General features: G+C 39.4%; 1 protein-coding gene across 2 annotated transcripts in view; it reads right to left on the minus strand.

Moving 5' to 3' along the window:
- Positions 1-27,019, minus strand: part of RASGRF2 (Ras protein specific guanine nucleotide releasing factor 2) — a 131,532-nt gene that overhangs the window by 65,604 nt on the left and 38,909 nt on the right. For both annotated transcript variants that reach the window (XM_052777980.1, XM_052777979.1), the window contains exons 2-11: positions 26,345-26,451; positions 14,867-15,014; positions 14,135-14,224; positions 12,131-12,384; positions 10,957-11,036; positions 10,312-10,505; positions 8,670-8,779; positions 6,595-6,713; positions 1,382-1,542; positions 310-376 (exon numbers count right to left, since the gene is read on the minus strand). In XM_052777980.1, coding sequence (XP_052633940.1) covers positions 310-376; positions 1,382-1,542; positions 6,595-6,713; positions 8,670-8,779; positions 10,312-10,505; positions 10,957-11,036; positions 12,131-12,384; positions 14,135-14,224; positions 14,867-15,014; positions 26,345-26,451 — 1,330 coding nt within the window. The remainder of the gene's footprint in view (positions 1-309; positions 377-1,381; positions 1,543-6,594; positions 6,714-8,669; positions 8,780-10,311; positions 10,506-10,956; positions 11,037-12,130; positions 12,385-14,134; positions 14,225-14,866; positions 15,015-26,344; positions 26,452-27,019) is intronic.

Here is a 27,019-nt window from a genome sequence, read left to right on the forward strand (position 1 = left end):
TTCTTTCTGAGATTCTCCGGGTGAAGTTGTATATAAAAGTCAGCAAATAATTTGTCGCATTCCTTCAGCCAGTCTACTTGAAAATCCTATGCGAGATGTCAACAGCAAGAAACAACGAAACAAACCCTTATCAAAGCCAGCATGCCCACTATTAAAACATCTATTCTACTGAATCAGTTCAATGCTGTACTCCTCTGGCTTCATGAAAGGCGAGAACATATCAATTTGCCCTTATGAAAAATAAACAAAGGGTACCAATTTTAAGAAACTAGAAACTGCAATTACTACAAACAGCTGAATTTAACTTACAATCATCATCACTTGTGTCTGCCTCCTCGATCAATGTGCACTCTATTAAAGACAGAACACCTCCTGTCTATGAAAACAAAGCACATTTTTCACAAATTTTGACATTTGTTCCCATTTGTCATTATAGTTATTTTTAAACTTTGATATACCTTACTTTAAGGTTTTACATTACTCAGAGCTCTTAGGAAGATACATCAATTTCATGATGCATATTTTTCCTCAAGAACTAAACCCACATAGATAAAATATAGCATTTTTCTTAATCCCACAAATTAATAATATACTTACATGTACAAAATCTCTTTCATTTTTACCAGACTATAATTTATCTCACATACAGACTTGTTCACAAGTTTCAAAAAAGGTAACTAGAATTTCATCTTTTCCTGAATTTAAATCAAATACATACAAGATTTTTTTTAAAGGTTCAGTTATACTCTATTTACTTTGCAAAATACTTGAACGATGTAAGGGGTGCAAAGTGAGAAAGCATACAAACAGTTTCAATAACCTCTAGGAAATGTCTTTGTCAAATTAAAATTCTATTCAACATAATCCACTCCTCTGTAAACTACCAACATCTCTTTAATCACAAGCCAACAGTATGAAAGCCTGATTCTCAACAAATATAACTAGAGTATTCTTAGAAGAGGTTTCAGTTTAAGAGAATGTGCTGTTCGGGAAAACAGGACTTTTTAAATTAATTTTATTAGAACTCTGGAAAATATTCTTTGGTGATTCCATGGGGTTGTACTGGCTGATTTATGGACTGAAAACTGACTTCTATTCAGTGCTAGCTTATACAAATAGACACGCCAATGTCTTGTTTTTAACTCCCAGCTTATTAGAATTACACGGTTCTAGAAAAAAAATTGTAGTTAGTTAGAACTTTGGCTGAATTCTATTATTTGCAATGAGAAGACAAAGCAGTTAACTTCTGTGCATCACTTCACTTCTGTTTATAACAACACATGCAAATCTCAGGTTAAAGCCATAAAATAATAAAATATTGAAAATTCACTGAAACGTGTGTTTTCATTTTGTAAATTGAGCCATAATTTAAAATCTATACCTTGAGAAGATGCAGTTTTCCTCCTGAACTTCTTGTACAAATTAAAAAATGTTTTGTAAATAAGAAGCACTGCCTTTCTCCTTCTTTCTTCAAAGATAATGATCCCAGACGAACTTTACTAAGTTTCCCCCTCTCAACTGAAGGGACTTGAATAAGGGAACCTGATAATAAAGATGCAAAATTTACTGTTCTATAGTAATATTTAGTAGGCACTGTTTGAAGTGTTAATGTATTGAATATTATGATATTAATTAATACAACTTTTCATTCTAGTAAGTATCAATAAACATCAGCATCTGTTTTAAGCAGAAGTTGATCATAATTTTTTGCACAAGTTTGCTTTGTTTTTTACAATACATAGAGTCAAGCAACTACAGTCTAGACTAATACGTATGTACGTGGCAGGATTAGATCTTGGGCAAATTCTGTTGCAATTTAAACACACTAATAGCACATTGATCAGAAAATGAAGCTGAACAGCAAACTGCACTTTTGACAGCTGCTAGACTTGGAAAAGATAATTACTTCCAAGCCAAAGAGACAGAGGATGAAAAGAACAGGTTTTGAAGGAAAAGAGTTTGTGTATGTGTGTGTGCCTGTGTGCGAGAGATGGAAATGAAGCACATTGCTTCTTCTTATCTCATACTGCATAATTTTCAGTGCTCCACAGCTCATCTAAAATGTGTTACCAGTAAAACACTTCTGAACTAAATTGAACCTCATTACATAAGTCTGAATTTGTGCTCTGCAGAACTCCAGACTGGGGACAGCTTTGCTTCTGTGCTGTTTCATACCTCAAAACCAGCCTCTGACCAACTTTTCCAGATTGATATCACCATGTGTATCACTTCCAAATTTGGATCTGGAGTTAAATTTGGTAGTGAAGTGCAATTCCTCTATATATCTAAGGGAAAGAATTTATGACACAACTTGCTGTTACCAGACAGGGCAGCCAAAAGACCTCCTAATCTTATTCCCACACATCTATCCTTACTATCACCCTTAGACTGGCTCTCATCTTATTCCAACATTAGCTAGCTAATAGAGCTAAACCAGCAGGAAACTAATGCTACAGAGAAGTAGCTGACTTAGCTCCCCGATATGCCTCAATGCAAGGTCAAAAAAGCACCAGTGATGATGCAAAGGAACTAACAGCAGCAGAACAAGCATGAGAGGCTAGATACTGGCTTGCCTCTTTCAGAGGCAACAAGATATTGGACTAGCACAGCTATATCAAAGCTCCAACTAGAGGCAGTGTCTTGACACAATGCAAGCCTGAAAGAATTATCCATGAAATACTAGATTAGTATTTCTTACTCTATATTGTCAAAAAAATTATCTTGTTCAAAGTTCACATACACAATCTTAAACTAACAAACAGAGAAATTAAGGTAACTGAGAAGGCTACTGTTTATCTACATTTTTCTACACTTAGCTCCCTCTATATATTTAATTAGCCTTAAGTTGTTAATATATTTGAAACTTATACTGTCTGGCATAGCAAAATATGCACCAGTAAATCTGCAATGGAACAGTGTTCTTTGACAGCCAATTCACATTTAAACTAAATGAGCACTACGTGATTTGTGTCACTGCAACAAAACAGTGAAGTTATAGTCTAGAAATTTGCAAAGGTCTGGAACATTTTTTCAGTTCACGTAAATTCTGACCAAACCCCATAAATACTTATTGGTTGTACATTTCCCCTGGACAAGACAGCCTACCTGCCTCAACTGTGAAAGACAAGAAGGAGACCATTCCCGTGTGTTGGATCGGTGACTTCCCATGTTACACTGACTGCCCTCTATGTCCCATTACAAGGCCAAGGACAATTGTACAAAACAATTCGCAAGCAACTTCCCATCACAAAATTCTCAGGGTCGTTTTTCTCCTGAAATTCCCTCTACACATTTAGGGTCACAATATTCAACCTGTACATTTTGTTTCTGCTTTGCTTCTTAGAATAACAGTATCTAAAAATATGATATCCTTACAGATACAGCTTTACAGGTAGCTTCTATATTTTTTTTTCTTCATTAGAATGCTTTCAGGAATACCATATTCTGTTCTGCTAAAATGGGCTGGAGGTTAAATGGTCTTCCTGTATGGAGCTGAAATGTTACCGTTTAATAAGGTAAATCAAAATAAAGGACATTTTTTAAATACAGAAAAGAGAGACTGCATTATCTCTCTTTGATATTCAATATTTACAGAGACAAACACATCTATACATGCTGCATGGCTGACATCAAGCAAGGACCTCATGCATTCCCATCAAGCTTTTGTGATTAATGAAACTGGGCATTTGCCCACCATGCATTCTAGTACAGATTTCCTCTTAAGGAAAAAAATGGTCACAATTGGCCAATGTACAGTTGCAGTGAGCAAGTGAGGCTAATTTTAGAACATTCGTTAATAGTATAGTTTGGACGATAGGTGTAAACTCAGGAATTTTTATCCAGCTACAGACCTAAGCACTTTCAGTACTTCAACACTGCCAGAAGAGCAGAATAGCACTCTATTAGCCTTTGTTCAATCCAAGAAATACAAAAGGTTGTATTTAAAAAAAAAATTTTTAGTCTACAGGTAAGTGCCTGGTTTACAAATTCAGTTTGGCTTTCTCCATTCTGGTGGTCTTTTAATTTTACTGTAAGGATGGTCAAACACTGGAACACATTGCTCATTCAGGGAGGCTGTGGAGTTTCCATCCTTGGAAACAACCAAAACCTGACTGGACATGGTACAGGGCAACCTGCTCCAGCTGATGCTGCTCTGAGCAGGTGAGATTGGACTGGATAATTTCCAGAAGTCCCTTCCAACTTCAACTATTCCATGATTTTGTAGTTGTGATATATTTATCAGTAGAGGTAAATTCATAGCAGCTGATGGCAGGAACATCAGACTGAGTGTTTGGAGGCATCTAATGGGCCTAGAGATGCCCAGTTGTCTGGGTGTCAGCCAGTGTTGGATTGCAGACTGAGATTGCCTATGCTTCCTTTAGACTCTTAAAGAAAAAGTTCCTGAATCGTCTGCCATGACTTATAGTATGCTTGACAATAAAGTTGGTATCTAAGTATGCGACAGAGAAAAGCAGACCCCAAGAAACATGAAGGGCAATCCACAATCCAGATTGCAAAGCTCTGCCAGAGATAGTTCCCAAGGTCTCAGCTTGTATACCCCAACAGAATCAATCTCTTCTTAGAAAAGTAAAGTAATAGCATATGCCAAAGTTGTAATTAATCTTCACAGAAAAAGTCTGAACAAAGGTAAAGGCACCTCACTCCTTTTTTAAGCTGAAAAGAGGTTTCCTGTGCCCTACACTTATCAACACAAAGAATAGGACCCTAACTGAAATTAGAGGAGATGGACATCACTGTCAAAGTGACCCTACTGTCAGATGTGAAAGGAAAATGGGCTCTGTGTTACTTCATTAGCTCTATACAGATCTCTGCACTTACACAAAATCACACGTTGTGGATGTTCCAAAAGTTAAACTGTGATACAGCCTTCTATAACATACAGTCTTGTCCACTGTCCTTTGACTGTATGCCCAGAAATAAATCTGAATTTAATTTACTTAAACTATGGGTTTGACCTGGGTCTAACACTCCAACAGTAATCTTTTTCAGGCTGATTCCCACAGAAAAAATAATGAGTTTTTACTGATGAAACACTGGGTACACAGACAAAATAACACCAGCCAACCTTAAGGGGACAAAACCCAAGAGATATATAAATACAAAATATTGTAGTCATCTTGCAAAAAAATTCTAAAATGTAATTAAATTGCATAGTACAAGTCAATCTAAGATAACCACAGACCTATAATTTTTTGGCTGTGGATGCAACACTTCTCAAAGACATATTCATAACTCTTTAAATACCTCAGTTATAACAAATGCACATATTTAATGAAGCATCAAGTAATTTAACAGTGACTGTTGTACAAACAATCTTGGAATTTATTACAGGAAGTTTCATAGTTTGGCCAAATAACTACAGAAACACCACAGAATGGATTTCAAAATGTATACAAAGCATATTACTTACCAGCTGTGTATATGGTTCTATTAAATAACAAATGTTCTGCTGAGGCTACCTAGAAAAGGTCTTATGAAGGGATGCACCTAAATTACATTCCTGACCTTTCCTAAATACATTTAACGCTTTTCAGTCACAAAGAAGCTTTTACCCAGACAAAACCCTACGCTACAGATTTGTAGTTACTGTATACAAACCCACTAACTTGTTTTAAAAGATCCAGAAGTAAATCATTGTATAAATGGGAGAAAAATAAGCTTCAGTTATGAAGTTTTCACATTTGCTGGTTTAACATTAAAGTAAACCCCACCAAATAAGAACTGCAACCGGTTTGCAGTTCCTGGTAAAAAGTGACACTTAATTTTAAATGGAAAAGTTATTTTATCACAATTTTGTAGAACTTAACAACAAATTCCACCTCTGCTATAACTAAGTTTCAATAGAAAGAGTTTCCAAAACCACCGAGAATAGACAGAAAAGAATACAGTAGGGCTCTTCCCCTCTTATTTTGCTGTTATACTAGTAGTCCTACATTCCTGGCAGAACAGGATGCCTTTTCTTCATGACTTCTTCTTGCAGAATTGCTTTTATATCTATGCTGAACTTCTACTAAAGCCCAAAAATGCATCTCTCAAGAGGCAAAGTGAGTATGTTCAGGTATTAAATCTGTGCTTGCACTATCAATTTGAGATGTTTCCAAAGCACCAAGAAAAATGGGAACTGACAGCTCTTTTCTTTCCTAGCAATCACTTTACCACTGACAAAGCTTCAAGTTTCTCCTGCACTTTTGCCCAAATGTTGGTACCAGCTGGGACTGTCATGTTAACTGGCCAGGCAGCCCTGGTTTCTGTGGAGCTGTAGGTAATTTCATCCCTTTGAAGATTACAGTCCAGGCAGAATGTACATTACTGTCCCATGAGTGCTTTACCATTCATGAGCTGCTGTTTTTCATGATTTCTGAAGAAAACAGCACAGAAATGGAGTTCAACTACAGCCTAAAATTAGTTGTCATCAAGGCATTTTGTGACTTACCCTCCACAGACCATAAGTAGTCTTAGGATGTTAGCTGTGTGCAGCACAGTGACCTGCCCAATGATGGCAACATGAACCCTGCTGGTTTTAATGCAATTTTTTCAGGATTATACAAATAGCTTTGAAGAAGAATGCCTTACCTTGGCGTATAAAAGTTTGGCTGGTATCTAGTAATATATCACAGCCTTCTACTATCGTTCTTTCTATGGCTAGATTCTTCCGGATGTTTTCTGTGTCACTCACTTCATCATGCATCACCCTGTTAGACACAATACAAAATGCACTTTAAGTTCCCTGAAATGTGTCTTGCACCTGTTGTGTCTGGTTTCACTTGCACTTACACAGTGTAGACACAGAAGGTAGTTGATGTCCTTTGCCACCTGCTACAAAACAGATATATCCATGCAGTACATGATCACTCTAGATCAAGTTTCTTGCCTTTTTTCTCCTCCCTTTCAAATAATTCTTGCAATCATTTAGTTTATTCAGCAGTGGAACCAATTTTGCCAGACTTGTTTTTAGGCTATTCCTAAATACATCTGACATGCCACCAAGCTAAAAACCCTTCACAGCTAATAGAATAGTACTTCTTGATCCTTAACAGACCAGGCTGCCACAAACCTGGAAGTTATAACACATTGTAGAGAACCTGCCCATGACTTTAGGTTCCCACTCTGCTCTGCTTCAGTTTGCATCTCAATGTACCATTCACTTTGCCGTTGCTTCCTGTAACAACCACAGCCTTGATGGCTCACCGCTTACTTTCTCCCACTTTTTTTCATAGGCATCCTCCCCTTACAAAGAGAAATATGGATTTTTTTCAAGGCTGAAACCAACCCAGAAGTTTATATGGTGTTGTGATGTATAATATTTTCCTAAACTGGGACCAGACTGCACTATCTGAAAGCTCTTCCTCACTCAGAATTACATTAAAGAGATGGAAATGAGTCACAAAGTTTTATATTTATGGTCTACACTGTCTGCCTTATGAGCAGAGGAGGATCAATCAGTCTCAGCCTCCAATTCTGAATGTTGAGTGACAAATTAGTTGGATCATCAATGAACTCTGACTTATGAGATGAAGCCAAGTCAAAGCTGATTGATCTGCTTCTGCACATTACACTGGCCAGAGAAATTCTCTGCTTTGCTTGAGTGGAAAGGAGACATTACTTCTTTCTGCTTCAGATGGCCTCAGAACAGGGCAGAACTTGCTGAACACTGCAGGAGTCAAACACAGACATTTCTGTAAAAGATATTGCCTGCCCAGCTCTTTAAGACATTAGAGCTTGAAGAGGTGGCACAGCATGACCTGACTCAAAAAGCTGCCTCTGTTAAAGACACAGTGGGACAAAAAGGAAAAAATAATAACCTCCAAATTCATGGGCAGTTTGCACAAGGTAGCAACTTTGTCTTAACAGAAAAAGAAAACTGACCAGTCAAGAGCATGCAATTAACAAAAGCTGTAAAGTGATCCCTCTGTTACAACTAAATATTCTCCAAGTATATCTTCGGTGAATACTCCAGATACTCAAGATTTACATCCTGGAGTTCATGCAGCATTTCTTTGTTCACAGCAGAAAACTGTGTTTCCCAGAGATAACAACCAAATTTCTTACTGGACTGACAGAGGGGAACATCTGAGAATGGTCTGGTAGTTCAGGGAAGAGCTTCATTTTGCAGGTTTCTACAGGGAGCACCAGTTCTCAAAATATACCTTTAGTTCCTGTTTATCTGGTATTATTTGAAGCATATGTGAAAATCGGTTATTTCATTAATGCACATAAACTATAACACAGACTGTGAACTCAGTACTCAGTACTTTTCAGGACCCTGATTGATTCCCGTTGTCACAGAGTATCAGAAATGCCCTCTTTCTTTAAACTGTGAAAAAAAAATCTATTTCTCTATATAAAGAAAATTGCTTTGCTCATAACCCAGGGGTAGGTAGTTCCCATAGCAACCACTATTCTCCCCTACCCAAAATACTAGGAGACACTTGAAGATTTATGTTAGCCAAAAAACCCCAGAAGAGCCAAAATATTAAATTGTGGTATTTGGGGGTTTTATCATTATCTTTGTTTTGTTTTGGTTTTGATCCTTTTCTTTAAAATAATTTTTTTAAAAAGCACAAAATCAAACCAAAATAAAGAAAATAAGTTTTTCATTTCAAAACCTTTGATTCAAGATTATTGAACATAAGGTAGAAAAATCTTACCTTGAAAGTTCTTCCAGTTTAGACTTAGCAAATTCAAGGCTTTTTCGCTCAACATGTTCATGTGGTGTGTGAGCCAGAAGTTCATGAAGTGTTATAATATATCTAGGAATCTTAAAACAAATGAGGTATAAAATCAGTAAATCCTTAAAGGAATAAATCCAATACAGCTTTTTGTTATATATTAGCTATCACCTTGGTCAGAAAAGTTTTGCAAACATAGCCTTTTTTAAATGAATATCCACAGCTAAATGATTATACATACATTCTAAATATAACTACTGTCAAAAATACTGAACTTTTGGGTGATAGAGGCTACATATGCCTATGTATGTTTTTAGTTTGAGGAAGCACAAGATCCATTTATTACATTTTAAGGAAAAGATCAGATCAGAGGCAGACATAAATACAACAATAAATTTCATTTTTTCACGCTGCTATCCAAGTGCCAATAGAGAACACCTTCAAAACTCCCTGGGAGATTCATACATACCTTCCCTCAATTTTAATAGGATACATGCATCTAAATTTCTCGTGACACTGAAAATCCCACCTGACCAGTTTGCATTTATATGAAATTCACATTGCACTAATAGACATTGAAGAATATGCAGTATTTGACTATTAAAGGCCACAGGGTAGCACAAGGACCCTGATCCATTTATTATTACTTAAAGTAGTTTCAGGGCTTTTAACCAGAACCAAGTGATACTGCAGTATAACTTGTCTTTACAGAATAGAAGTTACTTAGGAAATGGAGACATGACTTCTCATTATGCTGAAGTGAAAAGTCATCAGCAATGACATCCTCCATCACATATGAATAGGACCCTCTCTTTTCCTTCTAAGATCCCATGACCTTGTTTCAGCTCAACCAAAAAATCCCAAACCTTTACAATATACAAGCTCAAGGCTAAAAAAATGTGTTGTTGCAGGTGCTAATGCCCCTTTAGGCTAATATGAATAACTAGCACTTATACAAGTGTCACTGATGCCCCCTTTTGACTCTACTTGCTTTGCCAGTAACTGAACAAACTGAGGAGGTTCACTACTCTCTTGACGAGTAAAATGTTAGGGTAAACATAAAAGTCACAAAATCATCAGGCCACTGTTTCAACAGACCTCTTAAAACAGCCGCAAATAATTAATCCAGACAGATCAAGACAAAATACCGGAAGGATAATAAAGTTTTCAAAACTTTTGCAATACATTTTTCATTTTCTAAAGACCAGGTCACTGGAGAACAAAGTGGGAGGAAAGTTTCAAAATGTATTCCTAGTAAAATGCTTGTAGGTGCTCTCACTTGCTTTATCAGGTACATTATCCCTCTCTGGACTGCTTCATAATCCTGTAGTAGGCAGAAGTCGAGTAACTGTTTCTCAGCTTTTTTTTCTTTTGGTGCTAGTCCTCATCCCACATTCAACATACATAAGATTCTGAATAGAGATGAATGACTATAGTTGGGAGAAAAGATCTCTACAGGCAGATTTTCATTATAATAACAAAACAAATTAAAACTAAATTAATTTGCATTAGTATTTTTAGTTAAGCAAGAAGAATCTTCAATCAACTGTAATGTCAGTAACACAAAATGAATCAAACAAACATTAAAAACAAATAGGCACAAAAAATACACAGAGACTACCTGAAACATGGGGTAAGTAAGGAAAGTTTCCAGCATTCGCCCCTCACATGCTGGGTTGGCTTCATACTGCTTCAAGAGTTTGTCAAAATCTCTGTTTTGCTTACAGTTTGCCAGTACTTGTAGACTATATTGATGATTCCGAACAAATTCTTGATATATGTTCAGCATTGGCAGCAGAATGTCAAATAAGTCAGCTAGAAAAAGTCAAGAAATGCTTTTTTTTCCCAGCTATCCATCTCTCAAAATGTATTTTTAAAGAAACTACTATGCTCTATGGAAGGGAATGACTATAATCAGTTCTGTTTCCAATATACTGAGATTTTAGAAACATTAAACTCAGTTCTTTTCACCTGCCAAAACATGGTTGTTCTGATTAGTTAATAATCAGACAATACCACCAAAAATTCAGGGGCCTGTGTTGAATCAATGTTTAGGGCAGAGGCATTCTCATGTATGGACTGCAAGACAGTCATTACTGCCCATATGGGACTCCCACTCCACCAGATCTCATGGTGTCAGTTCTGGAAATGTGTTCCATTCTAAAGTGACTTTTAAAAAGTTCTTTCTTTCAAAAAAAAAGACCTCACTGTAATTTCAAAAATAAATATGAAAATTGTACCCCTAGAGAAAAATACAGTAACTTACCTAGGATTAAAGTAGGCCAATTAGCTATTCTTGCTTTTAAGCCTTGGTGAAATATCTCATGAAGAAACATGATTGTTTCACTGAAAAACAAGAATTTAAACATACAAAAAGAAAATTTAGGTTTTATTTTCTGCTTAATAATTCACAGAGAAACATCTCTTCCTGGTTATTAGCGTATTAGTATATTTTCCTTTTACGGCATTGTTTAAAATTTTTGGTGTAGTATCTCTACAAAATATATAGTATTTGGTGCAAAAGGCATATTCTGTTTAATTCTTTTAAACAAAAGCATCTATTAAACAATATGTTGCAGTTTAATGAATAGGTTTTCCAAGAATATCTCTGACAATGCATTCAGTAGTCTAAGGGGATTAAAAAGGTGCAGAAAACCTCAAGCCAGTGGTAGTCATCTACATCCTCCCTTGCTGCTGTTTAAGATTTGAAACTTTCAACTCTTCTATAACATGAACCTTAATATTGTACTTTAGCTCATGAGGTCAACAGAAGAAGGCGACATCCCAGTTGTAAGAGAAACCATAAAGAGTACAGTGATCATGAATGAGCTATGAAAGGGAATCCTATCTCATAACTGAAGGAACATGTTCTATTTCTTAGAGGTTTCAGGCAGACTTAGATACAATCCCAATCCTGGATCAAATTTTAGATGCCTGCTGGCTTATTTGTACATACTCGTTATGATAGTACTTGGATGCTTAATGCAAGCTACAATTCTTTTTCATAGGATATGAAAAGACAAGCGAGAGGGAAGGAGCTCCTTAGGCAGAACAACAGAAAATAGAAAATTTGACATACTCATCCTCAGGGCCTTATCTGGATCATATGAGGCCACTAAGTCCAATTTTGCTCTCTTAAGACAAAAGAAAACAGGAAAGGTGACAGAAAATTATGAGAATTGCCCCAAGAGGCATTATTTGTCCTTTCCTTCCTCTAGCAGACGCAGAAATAGAACGTGAGGAGGCAAAGAGGTCCAGCTGGTTTCAAACAGCATCACTGACAGCACCTTGCCTTTTACTCCTGGAAGCATGGTCTACCTCAATGACATTACTTATATCAGAGTAAAAAAACAAGTGCCAGATCTCACTACTGTAAACTGAAGCAGAATGGGAAGAAGTGGTCAGTGAAACGCCCAAAAAGCAAACAAAAAGCCCCATACCTGTTGAGGAAAATGCTACTAACATCATCGTGACTGATAGGTGGCTTCTTTGAACTTGCAGCCATCCTTAAGGGCCGCAGAAAACAGTTCACAAGAACATAAAGTTGATGCACATATTCAGATTCAGCCTCCACCATGTTAAAAACTATCTGATTCCTTTTTCTCATACTTTCTGCATGGGGAGAACAAATATAATCTTGGACAATAGTCTTCCATTTTCTTCTACATAACCAGCCCCGCATAAAGCTCTGGACCTAAAAATGGACCAGACAGAAAGGAAGAATGAGAAAAAACATTACAGAACTTATCATGAGCACTTCACTGTAGAAATAACCCTCTAAATGAAATACCTCTGTTTAAAACAAAAAAGTGTTGCCCTTACTGATCTATAACTGCTCCTGATTTATATTTTTTTTTAGATCTCTGCTTGTTAATGAAATTCCCACAATCACTTAGTTGTATTTGTTGCCAGAAAACAGATTGAAAAGATATCACATACATATCAAGGTACCTTTTACTGCAAGCTCAAATGTTGTACCTTTGTATATGCTCTTCCTAGCAGCACAATTGTGCTACACATTGGGCAGGCTTTTAACTCCTTTTACCTTCCCTTACACATTTCTCTTATATCTCCAGAAGTATTGTGCAACACTTCCAGGTAAGACATTTCAAGAGACACTCGATATCATTAGTGACATAATTCTGAAATAGTTGTTCAACTCAGCTTTCTGTTTTTAATAGATACCACTTAGCATGTGTATTTAAAGCTAAGTATCAATATACTGCCTAGTCTCAGACACCTAGGCCAGCAATACTATTATCCAGAAAAGGCACATTTTTGGCATTCTTAAAATGTATCTCTGTCATGGAAAAATCTACTTAAGCATAATAATCCATTGAAGTTACAAGTGGATTAAAGATTACAGAAAAGGTCTACATCTCGTCACAGAAAATTTCAGTATGTCTTTGCCCTGATCTTAATGTGAAGAAACATTTACCTTGAAAGAGAAATGCAAAATCTCACTGGTAGCAGTTTACTCTGAATAAACAACTTTAAAAAAAGGGCCCAATTGTCTAAACAATCAAGATGTAGAATGCGGTGAATTATATACAGAATCAGAGCTCTCCTTCTACTAAAAGAGACATTTCCAGCTTCTAGTACAATGTTTAATCTACTTGAAAAGGAAAATTCACACAAGGGTATCAGCTCAGTGCTGACCCTGACTCAGACTGCATGACCCAGAAAAAGTCAGAAACTAAGTCCACATGCCATAAAGGATATTATGCAATTTAAGAGACTGAACACTATGAGAATAAGGGTGATACATATGGGATCACATCTTCAAGCATTAATTCAATTCATGCTCATGCATTAGGATTTGTGGGAGTCAGCTATGGCCACAGTTCTGGAGGCTGGCTATATCCAGCCTTAAGCAATATTACCAAACGCTGCACGTGTAAATGCCGTACAGACTGGGACAATTCTGTCCCTGTTATTAAAATCACTGGTCATAGTATCCTGGAACAATCACCATCAAACAGACCCGCTGACAACCTAAACCAAGACTGCTCGCTGCATTTTCAGTATTTGTATTCCAGCTGCAGTGACAGAATATAAGTCATTCTCTTATATCTTTATAAGCACTTTTATAAGAAAGGAGTATAAAGTGCCTATACACTTGATTCCCACAGGATGTAGCCCATAACTTAATTTCAGTCTTTACAAGCAGCTGAATGCAATGTGCAAGCTTCTTTAAGAAACTCAATATATACTTTGCAAGTAAAAATGAATACTTAAGTAACAAATACACCATGGGATAAATGTGGCACTGAAACATAGGAAGCTGTTGTAATTTAAGAGGTTTAAGTAGGGGCAGGGCAAAGGAATCTTGCTATTTGACTGTACTTAATGAAAATAAATGAATACAAAACTAGACAGACTAAAATACAGAAGTACACTCCCCATCCCACGCTCCTCTTAAGCACAGAAGGTTGGATGTTTACCTTTTTAATTTTTTTAATATCTGGATCCTCATCTTCCTGGTTGCCTTGATAAGGTCGCATTCTTTCTTTTGTTTTATTGAGAGCTATAATCTGACAAAAAACAACCATTCATTAAATGCTTTCTCAAGCTAATGAAAGTCTTAGTTGCAGAACTAACAGAAAAATATTTTCCCCTTCTTCAAGCCTGTTAAAGCTGCACAGAATGACAAACATGTATTTGGTCACAGGCACATGAACACAGTTCTGTGAAAACCAGCAAGACTATTGATCTAGATGGAGGAAGGACCAGAAGAGAGCTGGTTCTCCTCTCAAAACCAAGTGTGCCTTTCAGACTTCATCAGCTCAGGAATGCAACAAAATTTTTAACGTTCAGTGAAATAGAGCAGTTTGGAATAGTTCTCAATACTGTCACAACCAAAGACAATGTGACAAGGATCAAACTCCTCGTGTGAAGACAGGTAGAAAATAATGCAATCAATGGCACCCATACTGCAAAGCAATGTCTCATCTTAAAGTCTCTGCAAAGAAGTAATCCAATCAGTTTAACAGTACCCTGTATTTCTAAGAAAACTATTATTTGGCCAAGGGTTCATAGGGGGACTACTACAGGACTATTATACATTAACCTCACTGGGTTCTCTTATTTTCACAATATTACAGAAATATTGAATGTTACTGCAATGCACACAGCAAAATGTAATTCAGTGATTGCTTGATGACTCTGGCACATACCTCAGATTTAAGTCTTTCAATTTCTGTGTCTTGATCTTCAAGCTGATGTCGAAGCTGATTGGCTGCAATCTTTTCAGTCTCTACAATCTGGACGAGATGAATGTACTTCTGCATTAACACCTCCCTTTCAATCAGAATATCTGAATAACTAAAAGGGAAAACATTTATGTTAGTAAAAATAGCAAATTATTGTCTTCCATATCCCCTTATGAGATATTGACAGAATAAACATTGCACCAATGACAAGAAACCTGCAAAACCATGTTTCTTTGGCCTAATGTATCATGAATAGCTTGATCATAAATCATCCAAACTTAGAGTGTCCCAATATCCTTTTTAGACAAAGGTGCTAGCAGTACCCAGTTTCCCAGTATCCAGTTACCAAGAGCAAGATAATTGCACTGATCTTTTTATGAGCTTCTAATTCTCAGGCTAAGCCCAAGAATTCTATTAATTAAATTTTTTTAATTTATTTTAAGGGCTGCTTTTTTTCCATCTTTTGGGAGGACTTGGGGGGAGCATCTGGCACTTCATCAAAACTATTTCTATTTCTCTCCATCTGTCAGATCTCTTATTGGAAGAATTCTCATCATAACTGTTATTTTAGTTTGCTAACACCTATTTTATTGTTTAGGCCAGTTTGAGATTACTCAAATAAATGTATTTATTCTAATTAGTAACAGGAACTATGATATCAGTCTTTCTTTCAGCTCTTGGGTGGCAAACTGCCATTGATTTGTCTTTTCTTGAAAAGGGACAGTATCCCTAGTGCAATTAGATGTCACAATCAGAGCAGTGACAAGCATCGTATTGGAAGTACTGTTCCCGACTTCAGGCAAGGGAGAAATCAGTTTCCTCCTATGCAACATCTTCATCAGACTGTTCGTTCACATGATGCAGTCTCTCTCACATAGATAATTCAAATGTGCAGAAAACACACAGTCCTGCAACGTAATCATTTTCTGGCCTTGATTCAGCAAAATCTACAGACCCATACTACCTCTTTACCTAGGTTTCAGGAAGCTTGTTCCTCCGAGAATTAAATAATTTTACAAGATAAAGACCAAACTGCACAAAACACAGCAGAACAAAGCCCTAAATCTTTCACAAGGGATCTCTTACTATTTTATGACCTATCATTGAAAATGCTGACTATCGTATCTGTTTCCACTGTCAAGTTAGCACAGGATTTGACAGAAGGAATTTTTGGATTGCACATCTTTTCCTTTTAAATTTCTTTCTACTTGTTGCAGCACTCATAAAAAAAATGAACATTTGCTATTAAATACTGTGAGGCTTTTAAAAATGTAATAATGTGCATCCTCTCCAGTTGTTTTTTTTTTTGTATATATTTACTGCCATTTCAATCAGTATTAGTGCAGTTATATACTGGTGGGGGCCAATATTGAGTACAGCTATTAAATTCAACACCTAAACTGGAAAGCAAGCTTAGATTTAAAATAATCAGAATTCGTCCTTGAATGGATTATAAAAAAGAATAAGAATTCAATTTAGTGCTATTGCATTTATTGTTGTATTTTAACTACTGCAACAGTAAACAAGAAATTGGAAAAAAAAAAGCTCAGGGCATCTCTTCCAACAAGTAAAACAACATACATAAAAAAATCTGTCATGAAGCAGTCCCTGTAACCTAGCTATGCAATAAACAGTAATAAAGTATGAGATTTAATTCTTTAAAATTTTTCAATAATATTTTCTGTTTTGCAAGAATCCCATTTTTTTTCAGAAACCGTAGTACTTAATCTCTGCACCCTAAAAGGCATTTGCACATGATAAAAAGTGTCTGAGCTGGAAACACAGTTAGCACTAGTTGTTTTACAATGATGAGATGTTATGAAGATAAAAATACATGTAACATATTTGAGAAAATGCAGTCCTTAGTGCCTGCAGCACCACCTTGATTTACATTTAATATAAAGAGTAGTCTTTTCTACCTAAAACCAGCTCCGGATAGGTGGCAAGACCTTTTCTTCTATTTAACCTTTTCAAAATGTTCTTAAACTTTTGCTACCAAATGTTTCCAATACAGAATTTGACAGATTTGGCTTTGCTTTTATTCAAGACTGAGGAAAATAGCAGGACACAGAATCACAAAGGGTGAACAGCAGCTGCAGTCAGAGCTGACGTAAGACTCAAAATACTATTTCATACGATGTTTTTCTTCCACTTTTTTTTATTTTCCTCCTTTAGGGGAAGAAGCTTCATCTAGATTTTTCAGCTTCTTTAAATGCATTAAGCCAGACTTCCAGAGTCTTACTTTGCTATGGAAGATTGAAAAGTTTTTGTTCTTTTGAGACGTACTTAGAGTATTTTGCCTAGTTAGTGGCTTTGGCTGTCTAAAATGTCAGTCTCAGTCTGGAAACTAAACAACATTTCCTTCACTCCCATAATTAGCAGTATGAAGAGAAGTTAATTAGAAAATCCTATGTACACCTACGCTAACTTAGAATAGGCTATCCGTTTTCCTTCTGAAAACTGCTACTTGTTCTGGGAAAGGAAAATCATAGGATTTTGGAATAAACCACGTACTTCTAACAGACCTTTTCATCCATCTCTCTGTATGTATGAGTCAAAGATCATCATGCCTAAAGTGCTAACCTGTATACCCAGCATAATGCCAGGAGCCTTCCAATAGGGCAGGGTTTCAACACTGACTTGATTACATATGCATACAAAGTCCTTTGTTAAAGAAAATTGTACCAAAGTGTTCAAATGTCAAAGGAAGACGAGAAATTCATAAAACAACTTGTAACTAGCCAGCCTAAATCTAGTTCTCTGGCTTGGGTATCATTTAATAGGAAGAAGCAACTGCTGTGAACCATGGCTTTCTATGAATTAGTATTAACATTTTATTGAGAGAAGCAATTCTATAAATTTATAATAATACGTACTAAGACTTAAAGACAGAGCATTCTTAAAGCTGAGGCCATACCTATTTCCTACTACCATCTGTAGAGACAGGACTCAAAATAGGTATTTCAAGAACCTTAAGCTCTGACTGACCACTACCTACCACATGGAGACAGGAAGCAGTGAAGAAAGTCCTGAGAAAAATGATGCATCATTTAGGCCCCATGAGAGCTGACATGCTCAGAAAATGCAGGAAAACTGGAGAAAGTTTAACCAATGCCTCATTATTAGGGTCTCCTTGTTGTGGTAGCAGACCAAAATAAAGGCTCCAGTAGTGCTACCTGCAAATATAATTAATTTTTGTATTGAATTCAGACCAGAGTTATGGTTCATTGGATCACTCTACACTAATTGTACTAAAGCTGCTCAGGCAGCTGAAAGAACCAGGCATTGGACCTGGCCAGAACTATTTATGGTCATATCAAATCACCCTTTTGAAATGCAAAATGCACAACCTAATCAACTCTTTATAAAAACCAGGCAATATGGCTCTGGGGGTCTGGAAGGCAAAAGAAATTGCCTACATCTGCCCATACTAACCACCTTCAAGCAGCCATAGGACTCCTTAACATAGGAGGAGTAGCCTCCAGACAGGTTTTGAAGTCTAATGGCACATTAACAGCCACACTAGGGATGGAAACAGCAGAAGCTGCAATAGAACTTATGCAATCCATCGTTACGACTCTAACCAAGGTGACTTGGGAGACCACTTGTACACAAGTACCATTAACCTTTAATGAACTCCTGTATGATATGGGATATCAAAGGACAGCTATGGCTGCAAGGGTTACAGGGCTGAGGCTTATCAGAAGATACAAAATTAAGATGGGCTTTCGGACACACATGGACAACTGTTTAGAAAGACTGTAAGAGAGGTGTCTGCTGATTTCCAGTCAAACAGGTGGGAAATGGCACTTGGGCTGGCGAACAACTGCAGCAACCAGGACTGGAGGGTGGGTGGGTGGGTGGGTGTAGGACTGTGTGATACATGGGGAAGCATGATTAGTCCACACCCCAAATGATTTTTACCACAAGATCCTTTTAATTGAGACGGGGAAATACAAACTGGAACAGAGAGTCTTTTGGAAGGGTGGCCCCAACAACCACAGGAGGTTTTGTGCACCCAAACCATGTCAGTTGGGGAATGGCTTACTCTAGCAGCATGGGTATGTGGCGAGGGGAATGCTACCCTCTTGTGCGAGAATGAGACGATGCTGAAAACACACCTCATCAGACTCACAACTCATACTAAAACCAGCTGTTCCAACTGTCCTAGCACTCCTTTATCCAGGAAAAGCTGACTGTAGGAATTCATCTACAAACAAACCGGAGCAGAAAGGCACCTTACCCCATTATGCAAAACCGAGACAGAATTCAATAGCAGCCATAAAGTCCAGACCAAATACAATGCAAGGGACCCTCCTCGCTGCACAAGCTGAGGCTTCACAGAGCTGTTATGATGTTATAGCTGCTACCTCCAGAGAGTGTGATTGGTGGGATTTCAAATGTTCCCTTAGAAAACAACTACCACACCAAACTCCTGGACAGCCATCATTACCGGTATAACCATCATTGCTTTTGAAGTTTGTGTCTAAGCCATCTAAAGTGCTGTCTGCCAAGAACTACAAGCCCCCTTGCAGGGCTTAAGGAGCCCTTTGCAGCAGCACTGAGATGTCTGCTCCGGGAACATAGCCCTTCTAGGCGATAAAACAGATTTCTGTGAAGTGCTGTGCAAGGAGTACAGGAGGTACAGTCACCTCTGTTAGGCAGCGTCAGGGTGTGTGATAAAAGGCTGATCTTGACCAACATAAGGGAGCACAGAGGAACAATAGCAGCTGCTGTAACCTAAATAACCTAACCGAGAGAAACCAGCCCCCTGACCTGGCTGCTGCCAAGGCTATCACAAGACCAGCCCATAAAAGGCCCATCTCCACAAACAGAAAGGGCCACAATGCCAGGCAGGGAACCCCAATAACCTAGTCAGAGTAACAAGCCCCCCAACCCACCCCAGCTCCTCCCAGGGCTGTGACAGGAGAGCCACCAGCCTCATCAGCTGGCAGGTGAAACCCACCAAGATGAGTCAGTGGAAAGGCTCTCCAGATCACCCTTCAGGCTGCAAAGGGTTACCAACTACAGAGGGGTGAAACTTATTATGAGATACAGGGAACACCATTTGGGGATTGTACAAGGCTTGTTATGGGATGTTTAAGGGAGGAACCAAAGGCAGGAAAGGGGAGGGTTCAAGGAGGTTGAGGAGGAGCATGCTTGGGAAAACGCAGAGATAAGGGGATAAAAGGGGATAAAGGGTCACATGTAACCAGGTTGATCAGTACACTTGTCTGGCCATACTCTGCACCTGATCAGCACGATCCATCCTGTCTTCTCATTAAACTCCATTTCTAACTACTTTCCTGGGTGAGGGGACTCTGTATATGCATCCACAGAGCTCTAAGTGCCAGCTACTGGAGTTGGGACCCAAGGGCCATAGGTCCTTGTGCGTCTGCAGTGCCAGTAACTCACTGGAGAGGTGGGAGTGTGCACGCATCATCTGGATGTGTGTATCAGTGCGTGATCACCAGCCTGGCTAGCCGGTGAGTAGGATTAGTCACTGGGAAGCCAGGTGTGGAAGATGCCATAAGTCTAGGTTGGATCATCACAGACTCTGTGATATGGCTCCTGGAGGGCACAGGAGATCCAACCCAGCTACCAGGAAGACCATAAGGTTGGGCAGCTGACTGAGAAACTCATTTGCAGATGTGCATGTGTGCCTGTGACAGGTGGAGACGAGAACATCCAAGGGCTAGTTACCAGCTAGACTGAGTGTGCAAGGCAACTACAGGAGAGATCCATAGTGTTTGGGTCTCTACATGTGTTCATGTGTACAGGGTTGGCGGGACCCATGCACCAATTAATGGGGGATCCACAGTGCATGCGTGTGTGTGTGTGGTGTGGGTGTGTGAGGTAACTGGAAGTACATTGGGTCCAGGGCCAGTTACTGGGGTAGACTAAGTGTCTTAGACCAGTTACTGGGGGATCCATAGTGTGCTGGGAAGGCAGGGAACGCATACGTATCTGTGGGTGATGAGGACTGAGTACTAGCAACTGGAAAGGGTCTGCAGGAACTTGGGGCTTGTACTTCCAGGTGCCAGCAACTGGGGAGACGGAGAATCCAGGACCTGCTCCTGGACAGACTGTACGGTTAGGCTGTTTATTGGGGGGACCCATACTGTATATACGTATTGTATGCATTTTTCCACTAACGTACCTTCATCCTGATCAGTCAGAGAGGGGAACAGAATGAGGCTGCTGGTGCTGTCTGTGCCGACGTGAGTCCTGAATGTTTTTGTCTGTGCGGCCAGCTGTGTTTGTATGTACATATGTGTGTTTGTCTGCATTGGAACTACATGCCTAGGCCCACTTCTGGTTCAACCTGGACATAGGGAGCAGCAGCAGCCTTACTTCTATCAAGCTGCCAGCTCTGGCAACCCCTACCACTTTGTTCTGTGGATCTAGCTACACATTATTTGGAAGGCAGATATGAGATTGTTTTGCCCATGTTTTAAGCATTACTCAAATTCTCTCTGCCTCATTCTCAGCCAAGTGGAAACTACAAAACTGTGGTTATTATAGCAGCAAGCTTCAGCTAATACAGTTTCTCTAACAGCAAGGCATTAGTAGCAAGACATGCAAGACATTTGCTCTGAGCTTCCAGGCAGCTCTGAGCTACCATAGCGAGCTTACAAGTGCCTGCAAAATACTATGTGAAATACACCCTGCATTAGCAAGTGAAGTGTGCCAACAAATCTGAGACCAAGCTTTTTTTTTTTTTTTTTTAAATTGCCTATTGGAGGGCAGTAGTTCCTCATATGCTTTAGACAGCAATGTAGCTGAAAGAAGCACTGCCACTTCCCCCCCCCCCCCCCCGCCCCGCATAGCACTCGTGCTCTCTCACATCCCACCCATGCACCTCTCTCTCCATTGTGCAGTGAACACAGGTATGTTGCATGGACGTGCAGTGAACAGACCTGGAGGAATGAGACAGATTAAAACTAAGCTGGCAAAAAATAAACAAAACATAATTCCTTTTAGTGCAGATCAGTTTCCCAATTAAGTTCACACTTCTGCCTGCATAAGAGAAGGGTTGGTAAAGGTGTGGGAATGAATGGCTCGCTCACGAGAATGACAGCTGCTTCCTTCAGCAGCAATGTAGGCTTATGCAGGACTAAAGCATACATGAAGCTACAGCCTGAAGCACTTAATGTAAGACATTCCAATAAGCTAACGTAGAAAAGGCCGAGAAATTTAACAAGTACTGCATCCACATAAAAAAGAAGCATAAAAGTTCTTGAGTAAAATGCAAAAAAAAGAAAAAATTAAAACCATAGAATTTGTAAGAGAGGGTGGAAAGTCCACCTCAGTGTATTGAGGGTGAAACAGATTTTTTCATAAGAGACTGAGTTCTGGAACAAAGCCCAAAACAGGACTTCCACATGCAGTCACTGACAGAGGAATTAGGATTTTCCAGGAATAAATCCTCCAGCGCAGAAATGTAACTCAGAAGCAGCAAACCTTACCCTGCCACCCTGGATACTACTGAGAACTCAAAACACTGACAATTCAAATAAAATGAAAAGATACAAAAAGTAGGAACGCATGTAGAGCTCATGATGGAGTCCCACCAAAATATATTGATTTGCACGTCCCATTACAAGCCCACAAGCCAAACAAAGCCTCTCAAATGAAGAGAGGGCATTACGGACAGGAACATAAGCAATGCAGCATGTAGCTGCAGCATGCAAGAGCTGGTCAGCTCTCACAGAGTGTGCGTGCTGCCCCCCAAATGATAAGCAGTAGCATCCCACCCACAGTGAAATCTTCCAAGAAACAATGGACAATGCCACAGCAGAAAATCCTTTAATTATGAATTTGCCTGCAAATGAAATGCCTATTTATCCAGAGTGGGACACAGGGTCCAGTGAGATCATGTTATTTTTTCAACAGTCTGTTCATAACTTGCAAAATAAATAAAACATGGAGGAGATTTTGATGGCTGCAAACACGTATTTGGCAAAAAGTCATGAAAAGCAATGCAAAATTAGATTTTGTATATGTCAATCTAAGAAAAGAAAGGAAAAAAAAAGAAAAAAACTCAACTACTTTGTCTCAGCTAAAACATGGATTACCATAACTGTTCATGAGGATGAGACCCTCTGGAAAGCAATTAAATATTTCCATTTCACAAATGCCAACCTCTTCACACAAAACAGGATGTTCCCAGGTCTGTTTTCAATTTAAGGGTAGGGGGAATGTTCTCAATACCTCCTAAAATTTTTATCTAAGACACCTGAGATACTACAAAAAAGTATCTTCAAAGGGCTACACAAAATGTCATTTAGGAATTCAAAACAAAAACCTGAGAGAAGGGTCAGAAATGTATTAAGCTAGCCTCAAATGAACAGTGACACCGAAGAAGTTGCCAAAGCTTGTCCCATTTATCAAAAATACAGACGAACTCAAGGAAAAAAGTCTAAATTATGATACCGGCAAAATTTAATCCCTGAAGCAAATCTGTTCTATTTTGTTTAATTAAGTTGGTAAGAAAAACCTTATGCAATGATGTCACAGTTTAAGCCCAGCTGGCAACAAAGCACCATGAAGCCACTTGCTCACTCCTCCCCACAGTGGGACAGGGAGGGGAAAATGTAAAGAAATGCTCGTGGCTCGAGACAAGGACAGGCAGAGACCACTTGCCACTTACAGTCATGGGCAGAAGACAGGCTCAACTTGGGGGAGAAACACAATCCATTTAACTTCCTACCAATCAAATCAAAACAAGGGTACTGAAAAGTAAAACCAAACCTGAGAACACCTTCCCCCCACCCCTCCCTCCTTCCCGCCTCAACCCCACTCCCGGTTCTCTCTACCTCCTCCCGCCGGCGGCGCAGGGCGACGGGGAACGGCGGCTGACGGTCTGACAGGCGGTTCGCCGGCCGTTGTCTCTGCCGCTCCTTCCTCCTCAGGGGGAGGACTCCTCGCTCTTCCCCTGCTCCAGCGTGGGGTTCTTCCCACAGGACACAGTTCTCCATGAGCTTCTGCGGCATGAGTCCTTTCTGCGGGCTGCAGTTCCTCACAAACTTCCCTGGCGTGGGTCCTTTCCGCCGACCCATCTTCAGTCACAGACTGCGCTGGCGCGGGCTTTCCTGTGGAGTCGCCGCCATCTTGGGGGCATCCCCCTGCGCCGGCGGGGGCTCCTCTCTCCCCAGGCTGCAGGTGGGCATCTGCTGCCCCGCTCCCCTCCATGGGCTGGGGGGGACAGCCTGCCGCCTCACCAAGGGCTGCGGGGGCATCCCCTCCTCCGGCGCACCTCCTCTCCTCCTCCCCTCCTTCCTCACTGACCTTGCTGCCTGCGCAGGGGTTTCTCTCACATCCCGCTCTCCTCCCCCGCTGCGGGTTCCCCTTCTTAAACCTGTTCTCCCAGAGGGCTACCGCCGTCGCTGACAGGGTCAGCCTTGGCCAGCGGCGGGTCCGACTTGGAGCCGGGGAAGCTTCTGGCAGCTTCTCACAGGAGCCACCCCTGCAGCCTCTCCTCTGCTACCAAAATCCCACCACACAAACCCAATACAAATAGTCTAAAACTGTTATTTTCACTTCTTTGTTATGTATCTTTGGTAAAAGACCCAATGGTTAAGTAACTAATTATGCAACTAGACACAATGTAAAGCAAATAAAAGCTGCTTCCAGTGAAGTAGAAAAGTATCAGAACAACGAGGTAACCACAGCAGCCTGCGATGTTTAGCAACTAAATTTCAGAAACTTTTTTGTCACTTGTTGATATTTTGTTCAAGAAAAGAATACTAGAACAAGAAAAGCCACGTCCATGTTCCTGTAAAATTTTCCCAAGAAATTTAGAGACCTATGCAGAAAAGTAGATTAAGAAAATCCCCCAAATTACATAGGGCCCTAAGAATATCCCTCACAGTGGTGTCCATAGTTTCATATTATTAGGACTGTCATTTCAGATAGGCACAAATAAAGGGAAAAAATTCAAATAGCAAAAGGGACAGAGATCAAAAGACTGATCTTGCTTTCAACCACCCCGACCTTGACCTTCACAACTAACTTCTTAGCAAGTTTAAGTTCTCAATATTTTAAACTGTGTGTTTAACATTCACTTAATTTTCTGCTAAGTTCTGTCTTGAATATTCATGCGTGATCTATTTATGGACCGAACTACCCCGAGACAAATTTTAACGCAGCGTTATGAAGCTCTTCTTGCTTATGTGCCTTTTACACCAGGCAATGGACAAGAAGAAAATTATCCTGAAAACAGGGAACTGTAGGATCCTGCTTCCCCCGAATGCCCTTACCAGATGGCAAAAAGTCACGCTCCTTTATTCACTTGCTTTCAGTCGTACTCCACAAAGAAACTGACCCAGATCCAGAGACAAGGTGAAGATCTCCCTCACCTCCTTCTCCCTCAGCAATACAGGACTGCCTGCTGGTGGACGTGCTCTCCTGGGATGGGCTGAGAGTTCAAAGCCTCATAGCTTCTCAACACCTGAACTAATGTGTTCACCCAGAGGGCTACCACGCAAAATGTGGTTCACCTAATACCACAACCCAGGAGGTGCTTTCCAATAAAGGACGAGACCCCGTTCAGTTAGGTACCACTGCTAAGAAGAGGATGCAGATCCAAAGACCAGATGCCCAGGTAACACAAGACCTGCAGCTTCAGGGCCTCATTTCACAAGTTCTACATTAAGAACTACTAGCTGGTGGTGTTCATTTTTAGTTATAAAGCAAAATCACTTCTGTTTACATGGCTCATGTCCTAAGCAACTCAGAAATTGCCTGGTTCCTTGTGCGTTACCATGGCACTGCAGATAAGCTGAGGTGAGTCTCTATGAGAGGAGGCTGGAGAAAGTGCATTTCAGCAAAGACATTTGCCTCCGGAAACCATTTCACAAAACTTCAGTTAAATGATTTTCATTTAGATTATACTGTAAACCTTGCCCATTAACCGTGCAGACCTTTTCTCAGGGAAAGATTACTGGATGGCTGGAAGTCCTACCACATCCCTTTTCACAAGACTGATCGTTGTCCAGGACTTCAGTTTTGAAGTCGAAATTTTATTTGTTGCACTTTATCATCATAATGGTTTGACCTCCTCTTTCTTACTTTTAGTACTACATAAGAGCTTTTTAAGAAACACTCATTTATTCATTTAGCATATCACTTATTTCTTCATTCATATAACAAACATTGCCTCTAACAGAGGACTAATCCTAGGGCTTGTTTCCAATAAAAGAGTATTCTTCTTGAACTAATTTCAACTGGAACACAATCACTTGTGCATGATAAAATACAGTGATATAAGCATGAATGATAAAGGCTTTTTTTCCTATAACATACCCATGCGTCGCAAGCAATACACAACCAAAGCACTGTAATGTTTATTTCTGTTTAGAGAGTGAATTTAGATTTTCAAATTATTACCAATTTATTTACAGTAAAATGGAGCTAAGTATTAAAAATCAGGCTTCATACCTAGCTTGGTGAATTGCTTCTACCCATTCGTCCCCATCAACTTCATCCTCACAACGGAGCTCCAGTGGCTTCTGCCCTTCATGGCCAAAAAGAACGGTAAAGTAATGCTGCAAATTAGAACAAGACAAAAAATGTTCAGCAACTCTTTTAAATAAAATAGATATATAAAGTTAAAAAAAAAAATCTAACTTTTTAAACACAGCCCAAAGCATCGCCAGCCTAGGAAGATGCGTTGTAAGCTATTAAGTCATGAAACATGGATTGAAGTTGAAACTGTATCCTTAACAGATTCCCCTGTGTATCAAGGCAATAGCTTTCATGGTACTTATTGTCAGTTATTGTTCTTAAGCTCCCACATACAAGACAACAGAATATAATTACCTAAACAGCTTCTACAGTTGAATACAATAGTGTGACTGTACTGGGGTGTCTGTAGTTCTTTTTCCCTTCCATTTTTTCACCTAAAATTTTTCTTAGATGCCGGCACAGGACACCAAATGCAGAACTGCCCCTGCTTCCTCACAAAAATGTGGACTGTGCACTGGCTCTAGCTTACTTCCTCACCTTTCCAAAACAAGGAAAGTGTCCCTTCTCATTCATCACACTCCCAAAACATTTTTGGCCTTCTTTCAAGAAGCCTCACCCATAATTGTCATTGCAACAACTTTTTGTTTT

This window comes from Harpia harpyja, chromosome Z, assembly GCF_026419915.1.
Source record: "Harpia harpyja isolate bHarHar1 chromosome Z, bHarHar1 primary haplotype, whole genome shotgun sequence".
NCBI lineage: Eukaryota > Metazoa > Chordata > Aves > Accipitriformes > Accipitridae > Harpia > Harpia harpyja.